We start from the raw sequence: 20,636 nt of genomic DNA on the forward strand, positions 1-20,636 counted from the left end.
AGGAAACAAACAAACAAGGACTACAGTCTGTAATTATACAATATATTTACTACTTATAAATGGCTTCTATTTAACCAGTGGAGCTGTAAAAAAAACCATCAGTGAGTATAGTAACAAGGAGGTGGTCACAATATTTAGATTGACACACAGTAGTGGATGATAGCAAAGCAAATGTAATTGTATGTTGTTGTTTTTTTTTGTTTGTTTTTTTCCCCTCAAGCTTTTGGCTTGTGTGCATAAAAACGTAACATCTAACTGAAAAGCCTGACACATGACTGGGTACATTGTGCCCAAACAAAGTTTTGAACTTTGTTTGACGTTTTGTTAAAAATCAATGAAACATCATAACAGTTAAAAAGTCTACATAATATAAAAAGATGAAATATAGTAAAGAAAACCTCAAGTACAAGGTTTGTGTACTTCATCCATCACTGATATACACATACTGAAAAACATGTATACGGAAATACACATACTGAGATGCAGTGGTGCTTAAAAGTTTGTGAGTATACAGTTGCTTACATTCATACTCCTTAAACATTTTGTGATCTTACAACTACAAACTTAAATGTATTTTATTAAAATTTTAAGTGATGGACAAACACAAAGTAGCTAAAATCTGAAATGTCTGATGTGCAAAATAATTCACACCCCCATATCAATGCTTAGAAGAGCCATCTTTCACTGCAATTACAGCTCCAAATCTTTTGGGGTTTGTCGCTACCAGCTTTGCACACCTAGATTCTGAGATTTTTACTCATACTTTTGCCCATTGCCACAGAAGCTCAATGGGATTTAGGTCATGACTGGGCCATCCTAGCGCATGAATATTCTCTGATCTAAACCATTTCACTGTAGCTCTGGCTGTATGTTTGGGGTCATTGTCTTACTGCAAGGTGAATCTCCTCCTGTATTTACCTCCATCTATCTTCCCATCAACTTTGACCAGATCCCTGTCTTTGCTGAAAAAAGTAAAGATGCCGCAACCATCATGTTTCACAGTGGCGAAGGTGTGTTCATTGTGATGAGCAGTGTTACTTTCCACCACACATTTTTTTTTGCTAAGTATCGAATCAGATCAGGAGATACTCAAAATCAAATGATTTGGACTCGATTGGGGGTGTGGGGGAATGAGTTTGGGACATCCCTAGTGACCATGGGCCTCTTGGCTGTTTCTCTGAATAGTGATTTCCTTGCTTGATCAGTTTGGGTGGACGGCCATGTTTTGGTTTGCAGTTGTAGAATACTTTTTCCATGTTTGGATGATGGATTAAAATGTGCTCCTTGGGATGCTCATTGCACTGGATTTTATTAAGGGGTTTCAGAGTAAAAGGGGCTGAATATGTCACACTTTTTAGATTTTTATTTGATTAAAATCAAATTTATTTTTGTTCCAGTTTACAATTATGTGCTTTTTTGTGTTGGAAAAATTAAAAGATTTAAAGTGTGCCTTATAGTGTGAAAAAATACAGTACATGTAAACAAATACATTGTTTTGTGGTTATAAAATGACATTGTGCAAAAACTCAAAGGATTTAATACTTTTGCAACATGCTGTATATGCATTATTTTAAGTATGTATTCACATATTCTGTGTGCTTTGAGTAATGTGTGTGAGAAAGACGAGGTCATCTTATTCAAAGAGTAACATCATAAGCTATAGAAATAGTACCACTTTCCAATGGGACAACCTGTCCTTAATTATTTGTTTGTTCATTATTTGTTGTTTTGTTCAAACTTCTTACAACTGATAATGATGCAGATATTCAAATTTGGTTAAAACTAATTTGGTTATTTATAGATTGTTATTAAAATCATACTGGAAATGCACATATTTCAAACTTAAAACAAATTGCAAGGACAAAAATGTACTGTGTTGTTCTCTTTCACTGGACAGGTGAAACCATTATAATTGTTCAACCCATGCCAGGTCCAGCTCCAGAGAACAGCGGTGACATGACAGATTCAAAGTGACTCGTAAGACTAGCTTATTTAAATATCACATACCTCTCAGCATGATCTTACCATCTCTTTCAGAACATATTTATTTTTACTCATTTGCATGTTTTCTTTCCAGTCTGTCCCAATTTTTTTCGTGTTGTTTACTTGTCCTTGAATGTAAACTGGCAAGCAGTAAAGATAAATTGGCATGGTACATTCTTGCTTCTAACCATTATTTGTAGCCAGTATAAAATGAGAAAGTCTGCGTGGATCATTTTTAGTAAAAGCACTGATTAGTTGATCTTATTGATGATGATGCTGCTGTTCGCATTAGTTCACAGTTAGTACTATAATTAATTTAATAAAACCTCTCACTCAGATGTGTAACAAAGTTAATGGCCTATTTTTCTTTAGAATTCTTTAGAGTGCAAAATTTTTATGAAGCAACAAAATTACTTAGTAAGCCTCCTATTTGTTTTTTAAGAATTGTTGAGCATGGAGACTTAGATTAAAATTAGAGGAACAGAAACTAATTTCACACAGGGATGCTACTGTCCTGTCAGAGCCAATCATCTGTTGCACCCAAGCATACCCAGTTTAATACCAACCACCGTTTTGTTTAGTCTAGTTCTGAACTTTCCTTCTTTAGTACCCTTTACTTTTTCCTTATTTTATGACCTTCTGTGATGTTGCAGTGCATTGGCTGAAGCTTAATACTGGTCCGGGCACCCCTTCCCTTGCATTTCCCAGCACACAGCAATTCTACTCAGTTCAGTTTATTAAAACACAATATGCAGGGCTGTGTTAAAGCAGGCAATCCTCTAATATGAGCAGTTCTGGGGGCAACAAAGACCAGAATTAAGAAACACTGGTTTAATGAAAAATTATATTTCAATTTGTGCTCATCATAAATCCTTTGTGTTCTAACCCTTTGCTGTGCTTGGATGGTGGCCATTAGCAGGGCGATGAGCTAGATGAGCTGCATCAGGGAAGAAGAGGTAGGTTACTTTTGGGGTTTGTGTTTATTCATCCTACAGATTGAGATATGTTGTGGTTTCAACCAACATTTTTGTTAACACAGTTTAAAAGATTGTGCATTCATTATTTCATTAATTGTCTGTAAAACTGGTTAAACCTTGTGAAAGAATTACATTTGCACGTCTAACAACAAACATAATTGCAGTTGGCACTATTTTAATAAGCACCTCAGAAATTATCTTTTTTTGACACGTTATAGTTTTAAAGTACATTTTTGTGTGTGCGCGTGTGTGAGTGAGCCTCAAAGAATAATTTTCCTGCTTACTGTTCTTGCAGGCTCAAGTGCCTCAATTGTGATCCAACCACATTCCACCAACACATTGAAAACCACCCACTTTGCAGCCAGCCAGCCTGCCCACATACTTCTTCCAGCAGTGAGCCACTGGCCCACTCCAGGGATGAGGGCTTCCACCTTGGGCTCCTCACTACCACTAATGGAATAGAGAGTTTCAAACTGTGGCCTCTGCCCCAGTCCTCAGTATTGACTTTTGAAGTTTGCCAAAAGATGCAAAACTTTTGCTGAGCTCAACTGAATTGTTTGTCTAGTGTCTGTTACTCTCATCCAGAAATATTCCAGACTGTGAGCCTGGTAGCATTTGAATGAAACGGGTTTGACTCATGTCATGACCCTTTTTCCTGGGTCAATTATTTTTCTTTTATTAGGTACTTTTTTTAGTAATCAGTGCTGGAACTATCATGGAGTTCAACCAGGTGCATGACACGCAATATCTGCATGCCCTTTTTTTTCAGCACTTGTGCACAATAAACATGCTCCCATTAACATTCCACAACCTCCAATCGACAACTTTTACACCTCAGTCCTGATTTCAAACTAAATCTAAATGGCCACAACATATCTAAATTGACTTTAAACTGGAGCATCCATTTATCACAAACGCATGTGTGCTTTTTTTTTTTTTTTGGAAGTCCTAATCCACTACAAGCTGCTATTGCAGCAAACTGAGCCAGATTGTTTCATTTTTAGTTTTGTCTTGTGGTTTTCTGTAAATCACAAGTCGTGTTCATGTTAAGCTGAGATGCAATATCTAGTGCTGGATTCTCTGTCCAGGGATATCACATCTCAACGGCATACAATGACATACAACTATTGGTCAGAGATATTTATGGCTATGCACTTTTCCTGAACTAGTAAAAGCAAAACTAAAAGCTAATAGATTTAAAGCTTAAATCAGTTTTAGTGTTTAATGCAGCAAATGGACTGAAATAAGACCAGTTCCAGTTTAGGTGGACGCTATGCCAAACCATGCAAAATTCTATTAATTTGTTTTAATAGAAGCATCAATTACAAGCATCTTTTTAAATGTTTTTTTTTTTTTAAAGAAATGTTATATATTAGCTGTTAAATTTGTTACAGATATGTTTTGCTACAAATTATAACTCAGATCAAGCTTTCTCAACACAAGAGATGCTCAGAATAATGTAATAGAAAATTGTAAATATCATTGTTCTGTTTGTTTTTTACTACAGCTGTACAGTTGGACAGTCCATATCATTTAGATTTATTGCCAATGTTTATCTTTTATTGCACTGTTGATTCTGATTATTGTTTTTATTCTCTCACCATAACATATTAACAGTATTAAGATTTTGTAATTCCTATACTGCGTTCACACTGGCTGGCAACAAGTCACTTGTGTCACACCACATTTTCTCTTTGGATGGGGTTTGAGGCTCGTCATGCTTTTTGGAGTAGGAGTTTAGCATGTTAGCATGCTGATAAGCTACCTGTTGAGCTATCCACTACTTTCTTTCAAACTTAATTTTTTTTTTCAAACTGCCCTATATTTGTGCAAAAATGCATCCTATAACAAATCAGTGGCTATAATCATCTCTGTCATCTTCAGAACCACACTGCTGGGATATAAACAAACAATGTTAGGAATCAAGCAGAAGCTGCAGTCCTCTGGCCACTGCACCATAATTTATTTGCATAAAGTTGAAAAGGTCTTAACCCTATTTGTCGCTTGCCATTTGTTGTGTGTCGTTGCTTAGAATGGCGTCCTTCATTAGGAAATGCCTGCCAGTGTAAAAGCAGTATTAAATATTGGGGGAGGATGCCAAAAAAATATATACAATTTTGTAGCATTTCCAGGTATGTTTACCTTAGTTTGCTACACTTGTGTTTTAAAATAATTGAACTCTCTCTGCAGTAAAGTGTTTTAGCAAGTTGAACGTTTTTTTTTTATCTTGTTCACAATTAAATCAAATATATAATAAACAATTAAATAACATTATTTTTTTAATATATCAACTTGAACCTTTTATGTCTTTCTCATTGACAAAATAATTCAACCCCTTAAAGATTATCACTCTCAAGAGCAGAAGGTTCAATCAGGTGTTTTCAAACAGGCATTGAAAGCACCTGTAGATGTGAACAGAACCATATTAAGCAGCAATTAAGCAGATTTTAAAGGACTTAAGATACTCAGCTCCTTCTATACAGTTAATAGTGTCTTTGCAACATGATGAAGTCCAGGGTATTTGCTCCGTATAAGAAAGGAAATGGAAATAAAAAAGATAGCAAAGAGACCATATTAGAAGCATAATTCCCAAGTTGGAAATGTGGACACGCTACCTGGGTGTGGCAGAAAGAGGATGCTGTCAGCCACTGCTGTCTGGTACCTTAAACGAGTAGGTACGAAAATTCCTGCACAGGACTTGTCGGAAGGGAGGTATCCAGGTTTCAGACCAGACAAAAAGGCGCACGCTTCTGGCCTCCAGGCCAGAACTCCCAGGTGCACCTACCTCTCTGCTGACTCTGAAGCATAAGAAGAGTCAACTACAGTAAAAAAACATGTGGAGAACCTCAAAGGTTTTGGAATATTGTTCTCTGGAGCAACAAGACAAAATTGGACATACTTGGGCCTATGGCTCAGCGATGTGTCTGGAAGAGGAAGAACAAGCCTTATACAGAAAAGTCATGCTCTGGGGCTGTTTCACTTCTTCAGGTACAGGGAATCTCCACCATGTAGAAGATACCATAAATTCAGTTAACTACCAGGAGATCTTGGGTGGAAATGTCAAGCAGTCAGTGACAAAGCTGGAGGAGGTTGGACCTTCCAACAGGACAACAATCCCAAGCATAAATCCTATTCTACCATGACTTGGTTACAAAAGAAGAGTCTGGAGTGGCCATCGAAATCGCCCGACTTAAATCTTTTAGAAAATCTGAAGTGGTTCTTGAAGAAGGCAGTTGCAACACGCAAGCTCAAGAAAGTCAAAGAGCTGGAGGTTTTTGCCTGTGAGAAATAAGCTAAGAAACATGTTGATCACTGCAAAAAAATTGTCAAGCTATGTTTCACGTCTGAAGGACGTTATTACAGCCAAAAGGAGTTGTACTAAAGTTTTTTTGGTATATTAGAAAACTATTTTTGTAATTTAAGTTGCGTTTGTCTATTATACAAGTCCTTATTTGATTTGATTGTGAACAAGATAAAAAAATAAATGTTAAATTTGCTAAGACACTTTACTGCAGTGGGGGGTTGACTAATCTTGAACACAACTGTATGTTGACTCTAGCTTTAAATTTCATATAAAAACTCATAGCTCCTGCCTTTTTTTTTATTGCCCTGAACTTTTAAGGATTTCGCAAACATTGTCCTCAGTTACCTTAGCAGAACTGCTTTTTGTGCTTTAGCCTACTGGTTTTAAAATCACAAAAGATCTGCCAGGATGCTGGTAGGTATATTCCGTGCAGATACTGGTGAACTTGGTTTTTGAAACACCCAATTATTTTCAATTTAAATAAAGTTTAGTTTTCAATTATCTGGTATGCTTCTGGACTTCTTTGGCCTATTTTTGGAAGTATATTACATCATACATCATTACAGATGTTTGATTTATGTGCTGTTTTTTAAATAGTGTGGCAAACAGAAGAAGGATTGAGCCAAGTGAAATACAGCCACTGCAGTAGCCCATATGTCTTCCGGTGTACACCTCTGGGACAAGAACTTATTGCTTTATTTTTATGCTCAAAACTCATTGCTTTCTTTAAATTACTGTTCAACATGCTTTTATTACTGAAATCTCTATTTATATTGTTGAAACTAACTTAATTAAATGAAAAAGAAAGAGATTTGTAAATGGCTGCTTTGTGTTTTGTCTTTTTTAAATGTGTCTACTTTGCAGGGAACTGGAAGTTTCCCATAAAAAATAAGAAATTTCCTTGTGCCCTCTACGCATCTGGTACATTTGGTCAGTGCTCAAGTACTGACCTTATTGACATTATGCTCAGAAAGCATACTTTGACAGAATATAACAGCATACTGTGCTGTCCATTCATGTCTACCCTCATTTTAGCTGAATTAAAAACTATCCAAGTTTGAAAACAAAAAGTTCTACTTAGATAAATGGCAATAAAACCGTTTTGTATGTGGGGCTAGTGGACTCCATATACTAGCTCTGTGCTATAGATTCACTGATAAGCTTTTAATCAGATTTGCCCTCAGCCCTCTTCAAAAGCTTATTAATAGTTGTGTTGCTTTGTTTCAACAACTAACACAGTCCCAGATTTCTCTAGTGTGTTTGCCTACAGTGTACACTTGCCTGGCAGATACCAGGTACTGGCTTTCTTCATTATTGTAATGTCTTTGGATAGTAAAATAACCAAAAATACATTGCTCAACTCCATGTGGTCTTTATCTAATAAGATAATAACACGAAATATAAATAATGTAATTGGTTAATTATTTATTTTTCTTTGTGTGTAAACTTGTGTTATTAAGTCAGTAGAGTTGTTCTCTGATTGTATTTTTTTTTCTTTGATGGATTATGCTGAAATGAGATGTTAAAAGTTATACTGATAAGGTTAAGTTATATATATGTCTAGACGAGACTAGCTTCAATAAGTGTCCTTAAAGCAACCTCTGGAACTTTACACACTGCACTATGGAAAGTTCTACAGAAAGATTTTGTCTCTTTATTTGTTTGTTTAGATTATACATATATTTTATACACTTTACACAAGGAGAGGCTGTATGGGATAGTAATGCTGAAGAAGCCTTTTCTGAGCACACAAACAGAGTCACTTGAGGTATGCTAAAGCACATTTGAATAAGCCATCTTAGTTTTGGAACAAGGTGCTGTGGACTGATGAAGATAAAATAGAGTTATTTGGAGGGGAAAAAAAACAGAATTCCAAGACAAACACTTTCTCCCCACAGTAAAATCTGGTGGTGGTTCATCATGCTGTGGGGCTGTGTGATCAGTGCAGGGACTGGGGATTTTGTTAAAGTTGAGGGTCTCATGGATTCCAGTCAATACAACAGAATCAGTGAGAAAGTTGAAGTTGTGCCGGGGCTGGATACTTCAACAAGACAACAACCCAACCCAACTCAAAATCTACTAAATCATTCATGCAGAGAAACAAGTACAACATTCAGAAATGATCATCTCAGTCCCCAGACCTGAATATTATTCAAATCTGTGGTGTGATTTAAAGCAGCCTGTTCATAATCAGAAACCATCAAACCTGACTGAACTGGAGATGTTTTGTAAAGAAGAATGTACCTTCTCATTGGAAGCTGTAGGAAGAGTTTAGAGGCTGTTATTTCTGAAAAAGGAAGATCTACTAAATACTGATGTCATTTTTTTATTGGGATGCCCAAATTTATGCACCTGCCTAATTTTGTTTAAAGAATTATTGCACACTTTCTGTAAATCGTATAAGCTTAATTTCACTTCTCAAATATTACTGTGTTCATCTGCTATATGATATTTTTAACTGAATTTGCTGATCTGAACAACTAATGAAAGTCAAGAAAATTATCAGGGGTTCTCAAACTTTTTCTTACCACTGTATTTATCTCCCTTGTCCTGGCTTTACTTTCCCTCTCTGGTTAGTCACTGTGTGCCTCTTTTAGTCTTTTATTACTTGACTTTTTGTTTTTGCATTAAGATAACTGCCCTCAGCTCACTTTTATCAATATCTACCAGCCACCAAATAAACAATGACTAACAGTGTCTCTTACAACACTGTAACGGCATGCGTGTAGGACACTATATGTCCCTGTGTCACGTGCAATGGTACTCAGCAAAAAAGGTCAATTTACATGACTAGCAGAAATCCACTTCTCATGTCTGCTCCTGTGGTGAGAGAGACCTGTTTGGTTTATCAAGGAAGGCATGATATAATGCCAGCCTGAGCCAAAATGAAGCTCAAACAGCTGTGGCTGCAGCAATCAACAGTCCCATTAACAGTCTTGATTTCACAAAGTGACTTTTTTGCTTTACAGTGTATCATAAATTACAAAGGCAAATGAGCAAATTTGAAAGATGACACTTAATGACAGTCATGTTCATAAAGCTCGGTTACTCACATTTGTTTCAGACTGAGCTATGTGACAGCTTGCCGTTTGGGTCACAGGAAATGATAGAGGTTAGAGCTTGATCAATAGCTCTAACATGACCTCTAACATGACCATCAAATTGAGAATGAAACACATTCGTTTACAGTCCATGACAACCTGCTTCACCAAAATTCCCGTAGATCATAATGAAGAAAACATGCTGTGGTGGGAAGTGCTGGTAACAAAATTAAAATTCTATTCAATGAAGGTTACCAGCAACAATAAGTGATTAAAATGTATATATATTTACAATATGTACTGTTACACATACTGAAATAGTGTTCAATGAGTAATGCATGTGTCATCTCAGCATGACATATAATTGAGTCTACAAATATCTGTTGACCCCACTTTCTCCAAATGACTTGATACTGTGCCTGTCCTCAGCCAACATGTGGTGGAACATGAGGCACAAAAAAACCCCATGCCTTTTTAGAGTAATTTTGGTAGGCTGGTCACAATGACTTTTTCACATAGGGCCAGATTTGTTAGGATTGCTTTTTTACCCTTAATAAATACAGTGAGGGAAATAAGTATTTGAACCACCTGCGACTTTGCAAGTTCTTCCATTTTTCATCTTAGCTGCATTTCCACTGTGAGAGACATAATCTAAAAAAAAAAAATCCAGAAATCACAATGTATGATTTTTTAAAATATTTTTTTGTGTTGCTGCTGCTGCAAATAAGTATTTGAACAACTGCCAATCAGCAAACATTCTGGCCCTGATTTTTAACCTGTTTAATACGTCTCTAAATTATTCTAAATTAGAAGCACCTGTTTGAGGTCTTTAGCTGCATAAAGACACCTGTCCACCCCACACAATCAGAAAGACTCCAACTACTAACATGGCTAAGACCACAGAGCTGTCCAAAGACAACAGATACAAAAATGTAGACTTTCACAAGGCTGGAAAGGACTACAGGGCAAATGTCAAGCAGCTTGGTGAAAAAAGATCAACTGTTGAAGCAATTGTTAAATGGAAGAAGCTTAACATAAATATGAATCTCCCTCTGACTGGGGCTTCATGCAAGATCTCACCTCGTGGCGCATCAATGATCCTAAGAAAGGTGAGGAAACAGCCCAGAACTACAGAACAACTGCACGGTATTAAGGAGAGGATGACTGGGGTCATGTATTGCGAGATTTTGGGGAACAACCTCCTTCCCTCAGTTAGAGCATTCAAGATGTGTTGTGGCTGGTTCTTCCAACATGACAGTGACCCAAAGCACACAGCCAGAGTGGCTCAGTAAGAAGCATATCAAGGTTCTGGAGTGGCCTAGCCAATCTCCAGACCGAAACCCTATAGAAAATCTTTGGAGGGAGCTCAAACTCTGTGTTTCTCAGCAGCAGCCCAGAAACCTGGCTGATCTGGAGAAGATCTGTGTTAAGGAGTGGGCAAAAATCCCTGCTGCAGTGTGTGCAAAGTTGGTGAAAAACTACCGTAAATGTTTGACCTCTGTAATTGCAAACAAAGGCTACTGTACCAAATATTAACACTGATTTTTACAGCTGTTTAAATACTTATCTGCAGCAGTAACACACACATACATTTCTAAGTGGAAGAAATTGCAGGATGTTCAAATACTTATTTTCTGCTTTTCATATTTACTCAGGTTATATTTGTCTAATATTAAATTTTGTTTGATAATCTGAAAATGTAAGTATGACAAAAGGCACGTAATTTGGCCCTCTATAACAGCACAACAGGAAACACATTGGTTACTGTAATTTTTATTTCTAAGACACTCTTGGTCATTTGCCAAAATACATCTATTTATTGATGAATACAGATTATCAAATTATATAACTATCGGACTCACTCTAGTGAGTGGATCAGCTGCCAGGTACCAAGAATTTACACTAAATTGGGAAAATCTGCTTTTAGCTGCAGTGCACCAGCGAGCTGAAATTCACTACAGGAAACTCTAAAACTCAGCACACTTTAGAGCTTTTATTTCTACCTTCAGACAGCCTGTACCTGTTTTAGTAAATCTTATTTATTCTTAACTTTTATTTCTTGTTTTACGAGTTCATTTAGGTTATTTCTTTATTTTTTTTTATTTTTAATAGTTTTGTATTATTACTATTTAACTTATTTTAATTTGTTTTATGTATTATTATTATTATTGTTATTATTATTATAATTACATATAATAATTAATATTTTATTGTACTGTGTAAGTATTTTCTCCCAATTTACACAGCTCATTAGGACTCCCCCTATCACTATTGATGCCCAACTCCAGGAGGGTGAAGTCTAGCACATGCCTCCTCTGATGCATGAGAAGTCAACCACCACCTTTTTTCCAACTGCTGCTGATGCAGCATTACTGAGTAGCATCACAGTGCACTCGGTTCCGGTACATCAGCTCACAGATGGCTCATGCTGAACGACCTAGTCACCTATGGTGTCATATCAGTGTCAAAATCGGGGGGTTTAACATTGTGTGTGTAAATTACAAATGAGCACAAATGTGAAATTTACGAGCAAAAAAAGGGAATTGTTTGTGCGCTGAACATAATATCGTTCTTGAGCCTCTCGGGTGTTTTTTTCCTCTCAAATTTATAGTTCTCCTCGCATGCCATGCATGTACCTGCGGCTACAGTTTTCGCTCGAGTGAGTTTTTTGCGCTGGAGGTTTAAAGGGGGTGGTTTTGACAGTTTGGGGGCGGAGTCAGGCTCACCTCCCTCAGCGAATGTTACTGGCCAATATCTCCAGGGTTTGTGACGGACCGCCTACTAACAACAGCTGGAGGTGGGCGGAGAAAGAAGGACAGAAAGAGAGTTAGCTAACTGGATATGGTAACATCCAAACAACCCACTCTCTGGTGGCTTTCAGTGCCAGAAACTATCGGGGCGCCGGCCCTGTCTGCCCGTGTTGGCACCTATCTTTGTTCAGACAGAGGCAGACAGAGCCGGCGAGGCGATCACTCCAGACGAGAGCCGGTCGATCCGTGCACTACCGGGCATACAGAGCCGACGAGCTGATCGCACCAGACGCTTACCCGGGCAGACAGAGCCGGCCAGTCGATCGCTCCAGTCGAGAGCCGGTCGCTCCAGGCAAAAGCCCATTGCTCCAGGCGCTAACACTGGCAGATAGAGCCGGTGTTGTGCCGAAATCCGACTCCTCGCAGAATCCGACTCCCCTTCGCGGGCGCGCGCATGACGTTAACTTGTGGGCGCAACTAAGAGACTCGCGATTTTGGTCACTTCTGTGTGTAAATTACGCTTTATCTTTCATTTTCCTTCACATCAAACAGCACAGTGTAATCAAAAGTTGTGATTAGTTTGGGTAAACCAGGTCAGTTTAATATAAGGAACTATACACAATGTTTCTCGCAGCATGCTTTTTAGTCATAAAGATGAGTTTTACATATTAAACACTGTTTTAATCCACAACTGTGAAGTGAAAACACAGCCGACGGTGTGTCATTGCACTATACACAGACTTTTTTTTATTCTAGTTAACACTTTACTGCATAACAAAGTCGCCTGAACCTAAAAATGATAGTAGAAGATTTATATAAATAGATTTGTGTTGAAATGCTAGTAGCTTTCACATTCACTAGGATAACTTGTTAAAATGATGTTCATCTTTTGCATTAACATATGAATGATTCACTTCTGGTGTCTTATCTTTCCTTGTATAGTAAACAATACATACCAAAGGCTTTATTGGGGGTTGTATAATTTTGGCAGTAGAGTATGTCCTGTGATGCACTTTACTCTTTAACAGGGGGGCTTCAAATGGGGAGAGTATAATTTTGGCAGCATTATTTTTATGCCTGCCGAAATCATACTCCCCCTATGATCTCAGCAATGCAAGGTCTCAATGTCCTGTAATTTATTTTACATACATGTCCTGGTGTGGAGAGTAAGTCCTGTGATGCATTTCACTCTATCAGGACATACTCTACTGCCAAAATTATACAACCCCCAATAAAGCCTTTGGTATGTAATGTTTACTGTACAAGGAAAGATAAGACCCCAAAAGTGAATCATTCATATGTTAATGCAAAAGATGAACATCATTTTAACAAGTTATCCTAGTGAATGTGAAAGCTACTAGCATTTCAACACAAATCTATTTATATAAATCTGCTACTATCATTTTTAGGTTCAGGCGACTTTGTTATGCAGTAAAGTGTGAACTAGAATAAAAATAAGTCTGTGTATAGTGCAATGACACACCGTCGGCTGTGTTTTCACTTCATAGTTGTGGATTAAAACAGTGTTTAATATGTAAAACTCATCTTTATGACTAAAAAGCATGCTGCGAGAAACATTGTGTATAGTTCCTTATATTAAACTGACATGGTTTACCCAAACTAATCACAATGAGAGTCCTCATTTGGCTTTTGATTACACTGTGCTGTTTGATGTGAAGGAAAATGAAAGATAAAGCGTAATTAACACACAGAAGTGACCAAAATCGCGAGTCTCTTAGTTGCGCCCACAAGTTAACGTCATGCGCGCGCCCGCGAAGGGGAGTCGGATTTCGGCACAACACCGGCAAGCTAACAGCTCCAGGCGTTATACCCGGGCTAACAGCGCCGGAGAGCAGGTTGTTCGGATGTTAGCATAGCCAGTTAGCTAACTCTCCTTCTGTCCTTCTTTCTCTGCCCTCCTTCGTAGAGGTAGGCAGTCCGTCACAAACCCTGGAGATATGAGGTATCAGCCAAAAGCATTCGCTGAGGAAGGTGATCCTGACCCCAAACTGTCAAAACCATCCCTTTTAAAACTCAAGCGCAAACTGTTACCGCAGGTAATTTGCATGGTGTGCGAGGAGAACTGTAAATTCGAGAGGAAAAAACACCCGAGAGGAGAAAAATGAAGCTCGAGAACGATATTCTGTTCAGCGTGCACAGAATTCCCTTTTTATCGCTCGCGACTTTCACATTTGTGCTCACGAGAAGTTTACACACAAAATTCTAAAACACGCTGGTTAATTTTTTTTCACCTGTTATTTTTGGGCCCCCGACTTTTGACATTGATGTGACGCCATAATCACCCTTTGGAGTGATGTGGGGAGAGAGAACCATCTACATCTGCAGAGAGAGCAAGGCGCTCTTTCTGGGCTCTGGTAGCGGATGACAAGCAACACGAACAGCATTCGATCCAGCAATCTCCTGATCATAGTGGCAGCGCCTTAGTCCGCTGGACCACTCGGAGCCCCGTAAGTTCATTTTGGTTACATTTTTATTGTTTTATTATTTTATTAATCTCTTATCTTCTTTTTGTCTTCATTTTTTTCAATTAAACCTCACATTGTTTTTGTTTACAAATTTGTTTATTTTATTTACTGTTATTTTAAATTTAAAACTATTAAATGTAGTCATCATTTTTATTGGCATGTCAATCCCTGTTCTGGTAAATGCTCAGCTACACTGAAAATGAGGGTTGCCCTCAATGTTCTGAGTCAAAATAAAGACTGATTTATTGATTGATTGATTGATTGATTGATTGCAATAATTTTGTTAAATCGCTATGATTATATCTTCTACATTTCAAATCAGTTGAGGTAGTGTGCTGAGGCAAAATCACAAAACTTGTTCACTCTCATGGTCCTGACCTAATGAATAATTTATAAATAATTTATAAATAATTTAGTGCTTGTTTCTTAACTGGACAATGACTGATGCAGCAATACAAATCTTTCCATCAACATAGCTGTATATTAAACAGTAAAACTGAAAATTATACCTACGTTCCATTTGGTTTTGTAAATGTGTGTTGCTTCTTATTTATAACAAAATGTAAAAAATAAACTACTTTACTGCCCAATAGTTTTACACCAGAGATTATGTTTATATGTTATTGAGTTAACTTAACTTTAAACTGCAAATGTCAAACAATTTAGGGTACACCTTCAACAAGGAGCGGGATTTAAACCCTAGAAACGTGATCAACCAAATAAATGTGGTTTCTTTACTTTTGCTTAACTTGTTTAGAGGGTTTATTGGTTTTAATTGTTCACTCTCCAGTGTGAATTGCAAATGACATGTTACGTATATTCATGGTGGAAATACAAATCTATTTTATGTCATTTTTTCCATGTCAAGCTGAGCTGAACATCATTGACGTAAAGGAGGTAATTTATCGATTTTCCGAAGTACCACCCTTCTCCCCCACACACTTTGTTAATAAAGGAGGGTTAAGAAAGTGGTACCAGGCTGCTTTCAGAAAGAAGGTCGACACACACATAGCCTCCCCAAAAATGATATCCTTCCTGCTCAGCTCAGCTGTACTATTAATGAGGAGCCAGCAGCAGCTGGGGTTAAAAGTAATCTGGATATACAGGGATTTTTCTAAAAGAAAGGTAACAGTAGGCTAAACTGTGATGACACTGTTTCTGATAACTGGTTAAAAATACACGTCTGAATCAAAACACAGATCAAACCCATTTTGTGCTCAATAAAATGTAGTTTATGACTAGTAAGTTAAATTAACTTTAGAATTAGATAGATTTGAGAAAAAAGGTATATATGTAATGTTCAACCTGCCCTGATGTGCCTGATCTTAACCAGTTATCTAGAAGCTGGATATTTTATGTTGGTAGTTTAAACAGTTTCTTAACCCTGATTACTGGCCTAAAATTGTGCTTTCTGTACAAAAAAGCAGGACCCAACGCATTTTTTAAGAGTGGAGTAAAAAAAATTGATATGCCAATACATAATAATAATAATAATAATAATAATAATAATAATAATAATAACCAAATCTGTTATATTATTTTAAATATTAGTTGATAACAGATCGTTTGTTATATATATAATTCAGACATTGCATGCTCGGATGTAATTAATAACAAACAGGAGTACAGAAAAAAAAGTTTTATTTGTGATTAAAAGTAATTCCACAAATGTTGTTCTAAGTCACTATAGGGTGAGCTTTAATTCATATCAGCAAATGTGCGCCCCCTCCCAAAATATCAAACCCGCTCCTACGCCCTCCTACGCACACACACACACACACCGTGGCAGAATCTAAAGAGGGGACCCATACAATCACAATAAGGCCACAAATGAGCTTTTGTTGTTGATCTTGTTATTGTAACAGTGATTAAAAATTTTAGTTTCTCGCACAAGCCGCTGCTGCTGAACAGTCCCCCAAACTCCTTGCCTATGGGACCGAAACATTCTATCACGCCGGATTTTGGAATATCTTTTGTTTACGTGAATACTTTTGAAACATTTCAGCACTTTTCACGAGTTTAAAGGGGCTTGAGTACAGAGAGTTTTGTATTTATTGATGTGGCACACTTTGTCTGAGGAGTGTCCCAAAGAAGGATAGAAGTTTTTCCTCAGTGAAGGTTCTCAACAGCGCGTGCTTTGCTTTTGTTTAGTTCTATATTATTTATTGACGTATTTCTTCGCAGAGACCTGGGGAAAGCGAGTTGAGGTGGGAGCAGCGGGCGCGCATTTTCTTCCTCTTACTTGCCCACCTCGTCCAGATACTTGCGATTGAGCTCTGCCTGCTCCCTCTGATTTTCGATTCGCGCCATTTCGATCATATTGCGCAGCAGATGGAATGTCAGGTCGATGGAGATAGGCGGCTCCTCGTTTCTCTTGGAAAAGCCCACGAGCTCCTCCTGTGAGGCGTCCTCATCCTCTCGCCAGCGTCCTTTCTCTGGAGCCTCGGCGCCCAGCCCCGGTCCGAGTCCCTGGCCCGGCCGCAGCCCCAGCCCCGCTGAAATAGGCTGGATGAAGGTGGCGCTCCTGTGCGCCTCGGGCTTCCTCTGCTGCAGGTACTGCAGGAGTTTCGCTCCCAGCAAGGAAGACACGGCGCTGTCCTCCGCCTGCAGAAGCACCTCGTCCAGCTGCTGCTTGAATCCACGGTCGTCCACAACACGCAGGCCCCGCGCTCGACATTCGAGGAGGGGCAGGTGAGTGGTCAGGAGGATGGCGGTCAGCAGAATGGCGATGGGCAGTGGCTTCATGCTGGACGCAGTGAAGGCTAGAACAGGAAAGCCCTGGATTAGGTTAAACAGGTAAACAGTGGACTGAGTCTGGAGTTCCTCAGGAGTTATTTAATAATCGATACATCAACATTGGATGACTCAAATAACCATTTACAGGCTCTAGTGATTTTCACTTAAAACATTCTGGGTATATTCCGCCGAATCAGTGGCATTTCTGTCTCCAGGAAATTACATGTATAAATGTGTGCACAAAATAACTTTAAAATACATTTTTTTTTATTAATCATAGTGTCTTGTACATTGACCTAATTGCAAAAGTTAGATATGTAATTATACAAAAATAAATACTAATTTAACGTAGATTATAAAAATAGCATTTCTTACCTGTCCCCACTCTCTAACTATAAACTTTACCAATAAATTTAATTAATAAAATCCTTTAGAGAATGCATTTTTGCATTGTTGTGTGACTTTAAATCTATTTTTTATTATAAATCCATGATAATTAAGTTAAAATACGCATTTTCCTCGGGTTTCCTGGGTTTCACTTGTTCAGTGTTGTTACCGTACCACATTACCCCTGAAAAATCTGTAACATTCTGCAGGTAGCATCTACAACAGGAAGTTACATCAGCTGGTTCTTCTGAATATTTGATCTTATTGTAACTATGACCGAGGAGGTCAATCTCAACACTCATTGCTGTTACCTAAATTAATTCTTAGATATTGTTTTTTTATTTTTTAAATACATAATTTTTTTGGGGAAAATCACTATTATGTGATCACTGTTCTCATGCTATTAGCACAGCCGCCATTTAGCTATTTCATGTTTTTGCTAATTCTATGCAAAAAAAAAAAACTAATTTCTGTTACTTTCAGTCTTGTTACTCATAACATAAAGAGTAACAGGACTGAGTGCCAGTAACAGGAGTGAGTATTGTCCCTTGGTTTATTTATTTAGTTTTATTCATTAATGTGCATATTAATTCTGTTCTGTTGGTACATCATTTATCCATATGTTTAATAATGATAATGAACTTTGAAATGATAATGAACTTGATAAATTTCAGCTTTGCATATTTTAGAAAAATACAATGTGCATGCATGTCACATTGTCATACATTTCAATTATTTGAATATCCATTTATTTTAAATGAACTAGTGGACTTGCTGCTAAACATGCTATTTAAAAGTCACAAAAGTTTTGGTAACAGAACTGAGAAAAATGTAACCATCTTGGGCTTAGAAACCTTGTACAAATTAAGTAAAGCTGCCTGGGATTGACCAGCACATGTTTTGAATAGATAAATATATATGTTATTAGATTCAGAGTTGAAAAAAGAAAAAAAAAGTTTAATTTGGAAGAGTTACAACAAGCAAATGTCATTAATTTGGTGAAATGGCCCTCAACAGAAAAATTAGTTATTTATTAGTAGTGTGGCCGCACAGTTTATTCGCGTGTAAAAAAAGTGGACCTCGTTAAGCCAGAAACACTGCAGCTGCCATGAAGTGAAAAATAGAACTTACCTCCCCTAGTCTTCAAAATTCTAACAGACAGGAGATCTGACCGGGATTCGGAGAGGACGAGCTCTTCCAGAAAGCTCTGGGAGTGGACGGTTATATACATCCATGACTGCTCCTTTGACGTCAGTGCAAGTGCATAAACCCGCTTGTAAATGAAGCAGCTCCAAAGTGGACGGAAAATCCGCGGCTCTGTGGACAACGTTAAGTTTAACACGCAGAACGGAGATTTAATTCAAGATGGGGGTTTGGCGCGCAGGCTCACGTCATGCGAGCTTTGGCTACACAAGCCACAGGATAAAGTAACTCTCTGTGAATGCATGAAGCGTGCGCGTGCGTGAGAGCGACTGAGATATCTTCTGTCGTGATGCGTTTCTGCATCAGTGGCCACCGCGTCCGAGAGGAGAGAGCGCGCAGCGGGGGCGCGCGGAGCTGTTTGCAGTGCTGAAACCGACACCGCATCCAAATGACCCTAACTAACCACCAAACCACTTCACAGACTGCAGCAAAATAGTACAAAATTATTGTGAAATTCAGGTGGTATAAACCTTTAATATGAACGTGCTCTAAATCTATCTGAAAAGTGTGATGGGCAAAAGTATTCAGCATCCTTTACTCTAAAACCCCAGTTTAGTTAGTTGCCTACTTAACTCCTAGATGCATAAGTGGGGTCAAAAATGACCCGAGAGTTGTTATTCTTTAAAATATCTGAAATTAAAGTTTTTTACCCTTCCATATTCCAGGTATTCCTCATAAAACGTGTTTGTGATTTGAGTCCATTTGAATTTTCAAAAATGTTTTTATACATTTTAAGAAATTGCAGTTTTTGTGTCACTACACCAGTTTTTCATAAGCGGGGTCAAATCTTTGATTCTTACCAACTGTGACTGTCAGGATACATGTTCTGTCCCACTTAACATCTGTCACATTTATCAACTCCATGCCTTTTATTGTCAAAAAGTATCATGTTGGTCAACAAAGTAGACAATAGTTAGCTACAAAATAATCTTTACTGCAAAATAATCTTAGTAGTAATGTTAGTACTGTGTTAGCTGGCGTACTTAGCTAGCTAACATTACACTAGCTTAGTGAGCTAGCTGATATTACTGCATTTGTAATCATGATCCTTGTAATAAAAGCTAACATCTTAGGTAACCTATTATATCATTATTGATTGTGTGTCTGTGTGTATTTATGTGTGTGGGTACACACATGCATGTCTGTACTTTTACTTACATATAAATGCACAGATGTTTACTTAGATAGCTACATATTGATTTATTGTTTTGTGTGTCTTTGTCTGTTTTATGTTTTTTTCATCTAGACTATCATGGCTACTCGGAGGCCAGCTAGGATACCCGAAGACCTTGCTCGAGATATGATTCTGAACGAATGGGATGAAGAGCCCATCGGTGGGATTGACTCAGGATCGGACATCTCAGATGTAGAGGATGCAGAATATTGTCCCCTGAATTTTCCATAGGAATCACCAACGCACGGCAACATTTTCTCACAGAGCTCTTAAAGGAGCTTGCAACTCCTAACATGAAAAGTCGACTGGAAGTTACCCCGAACCTACCAACCTACATCACTGAAGCAATGGAAAGGTGTGGAGTGACAAAAACTGGTGCCAGATGTGTCCAAGAAACAAAGATTGCAAAGCCACCAATTGCTGTTGGAAATGCAGGACCCAAGTGTGATCACAGCCAAAAGCAAATAGTTTGTGACAATTGCACACAGGTAATAGAGAAAATAATTTTGTCTGGGCAAATGTAAGTGGCCAGTGTTCTGATATTATGTATGTTCATTTTCTTTTTTGTCCTGCTATATACTATATACTAAATATA

At 37.9% G+C, this 20,636-nt stretch overlaps 2 protein-coding genes across 5 annotated transcripts in view; one reads left to right on the forward strand and one right to left on the reverse strand.

The window, feature by feature from the left end:
- dnajc5ga (DnaJ (Hsp40) homolog, subfamily C, member 5 gamma a) overlaps positions 1-6,765 on the forward strand; it is a 53,464-nt gene extending 46,699 nt beyond the window's left edge. The window contains exons 5-7 of one of the 4 annotated variants that reach the window (XM_015603756.3): positions 1,898-1,977; positions 2,900-2,939; positions 3,256-6,765. In XM_015603756.3, the coding sequence (XP_015459242.1) occupies positions 1,898-1,974 (77 nt within the window). In that variant the 3' untranslated portion in view covers positions 1,975-1,977; positions 2,900-2,939; positions 3,256-6,765. The remainder of the gene's footprint in view (positions 1-1,897; positions 1,978-2,899; positions 2,940-3,255) is intronic. The other 3 variants (XM_015603758.3, XM_015603761.3, XM_015603762.3) reach the window with 3 other exon arrangements.
- Positions 6,766-16,165: 9,400 nt separating this feature from the next.
- uts1 (urotensin 1) lies at positions 16,166-19,142 on the reverse strand. Its single transcript, XM_007241532.4, has 2 exons — positions 18,796-19,142; positions 16,166-17,303 (listed from the first exon to the last, which is right to left on the reverse strand). The coding sequence occupies exons 1-2, from the start codon at positions 18,893-18,895 to the stop codon at positions 16,780-16,782; spliced, it is 624 nt and encodes a 207-aa protein (XP_007241594.2). The 5' UTR covers positions 18,896-19,142; the 3' UTR covers positions 16,166-16,779.
- Positions 19,143-20,636: the final 1,494 nt, after the last annotated feature.

Source organism: Astyanax mexicanus, chromosome 1, assembly GCF_023375975.1.
Source record: "Astyanax mexicanus isolate ESR-SI-001 chromosome 1, AstMex3_surface, whole genome shotgun sequence".
NCBI classification, from domain to species: Eukaryota; Metazoa; Chordata; class Actinopteri; order Characiformes; family Acestrorhamphidae; genus Astyanax; species Astyanax mexicanus.

Coding starts and splice junctions, on each gene's coding strand:
- uts1 (XM_007241532.4), bottom strand. CDS start 18,895: ATGTATATAACCGTCCACTCCCAGAGCTTTCTGGAAGAGCTCGTCCTC. Junction 17,304..18,795: donor AATTTTGAAGACTAGGGGAG/GTAAGTTCTATT, acceptor TTCCTGTTCTAG/CCTTCACTGCGTCCAGCATG.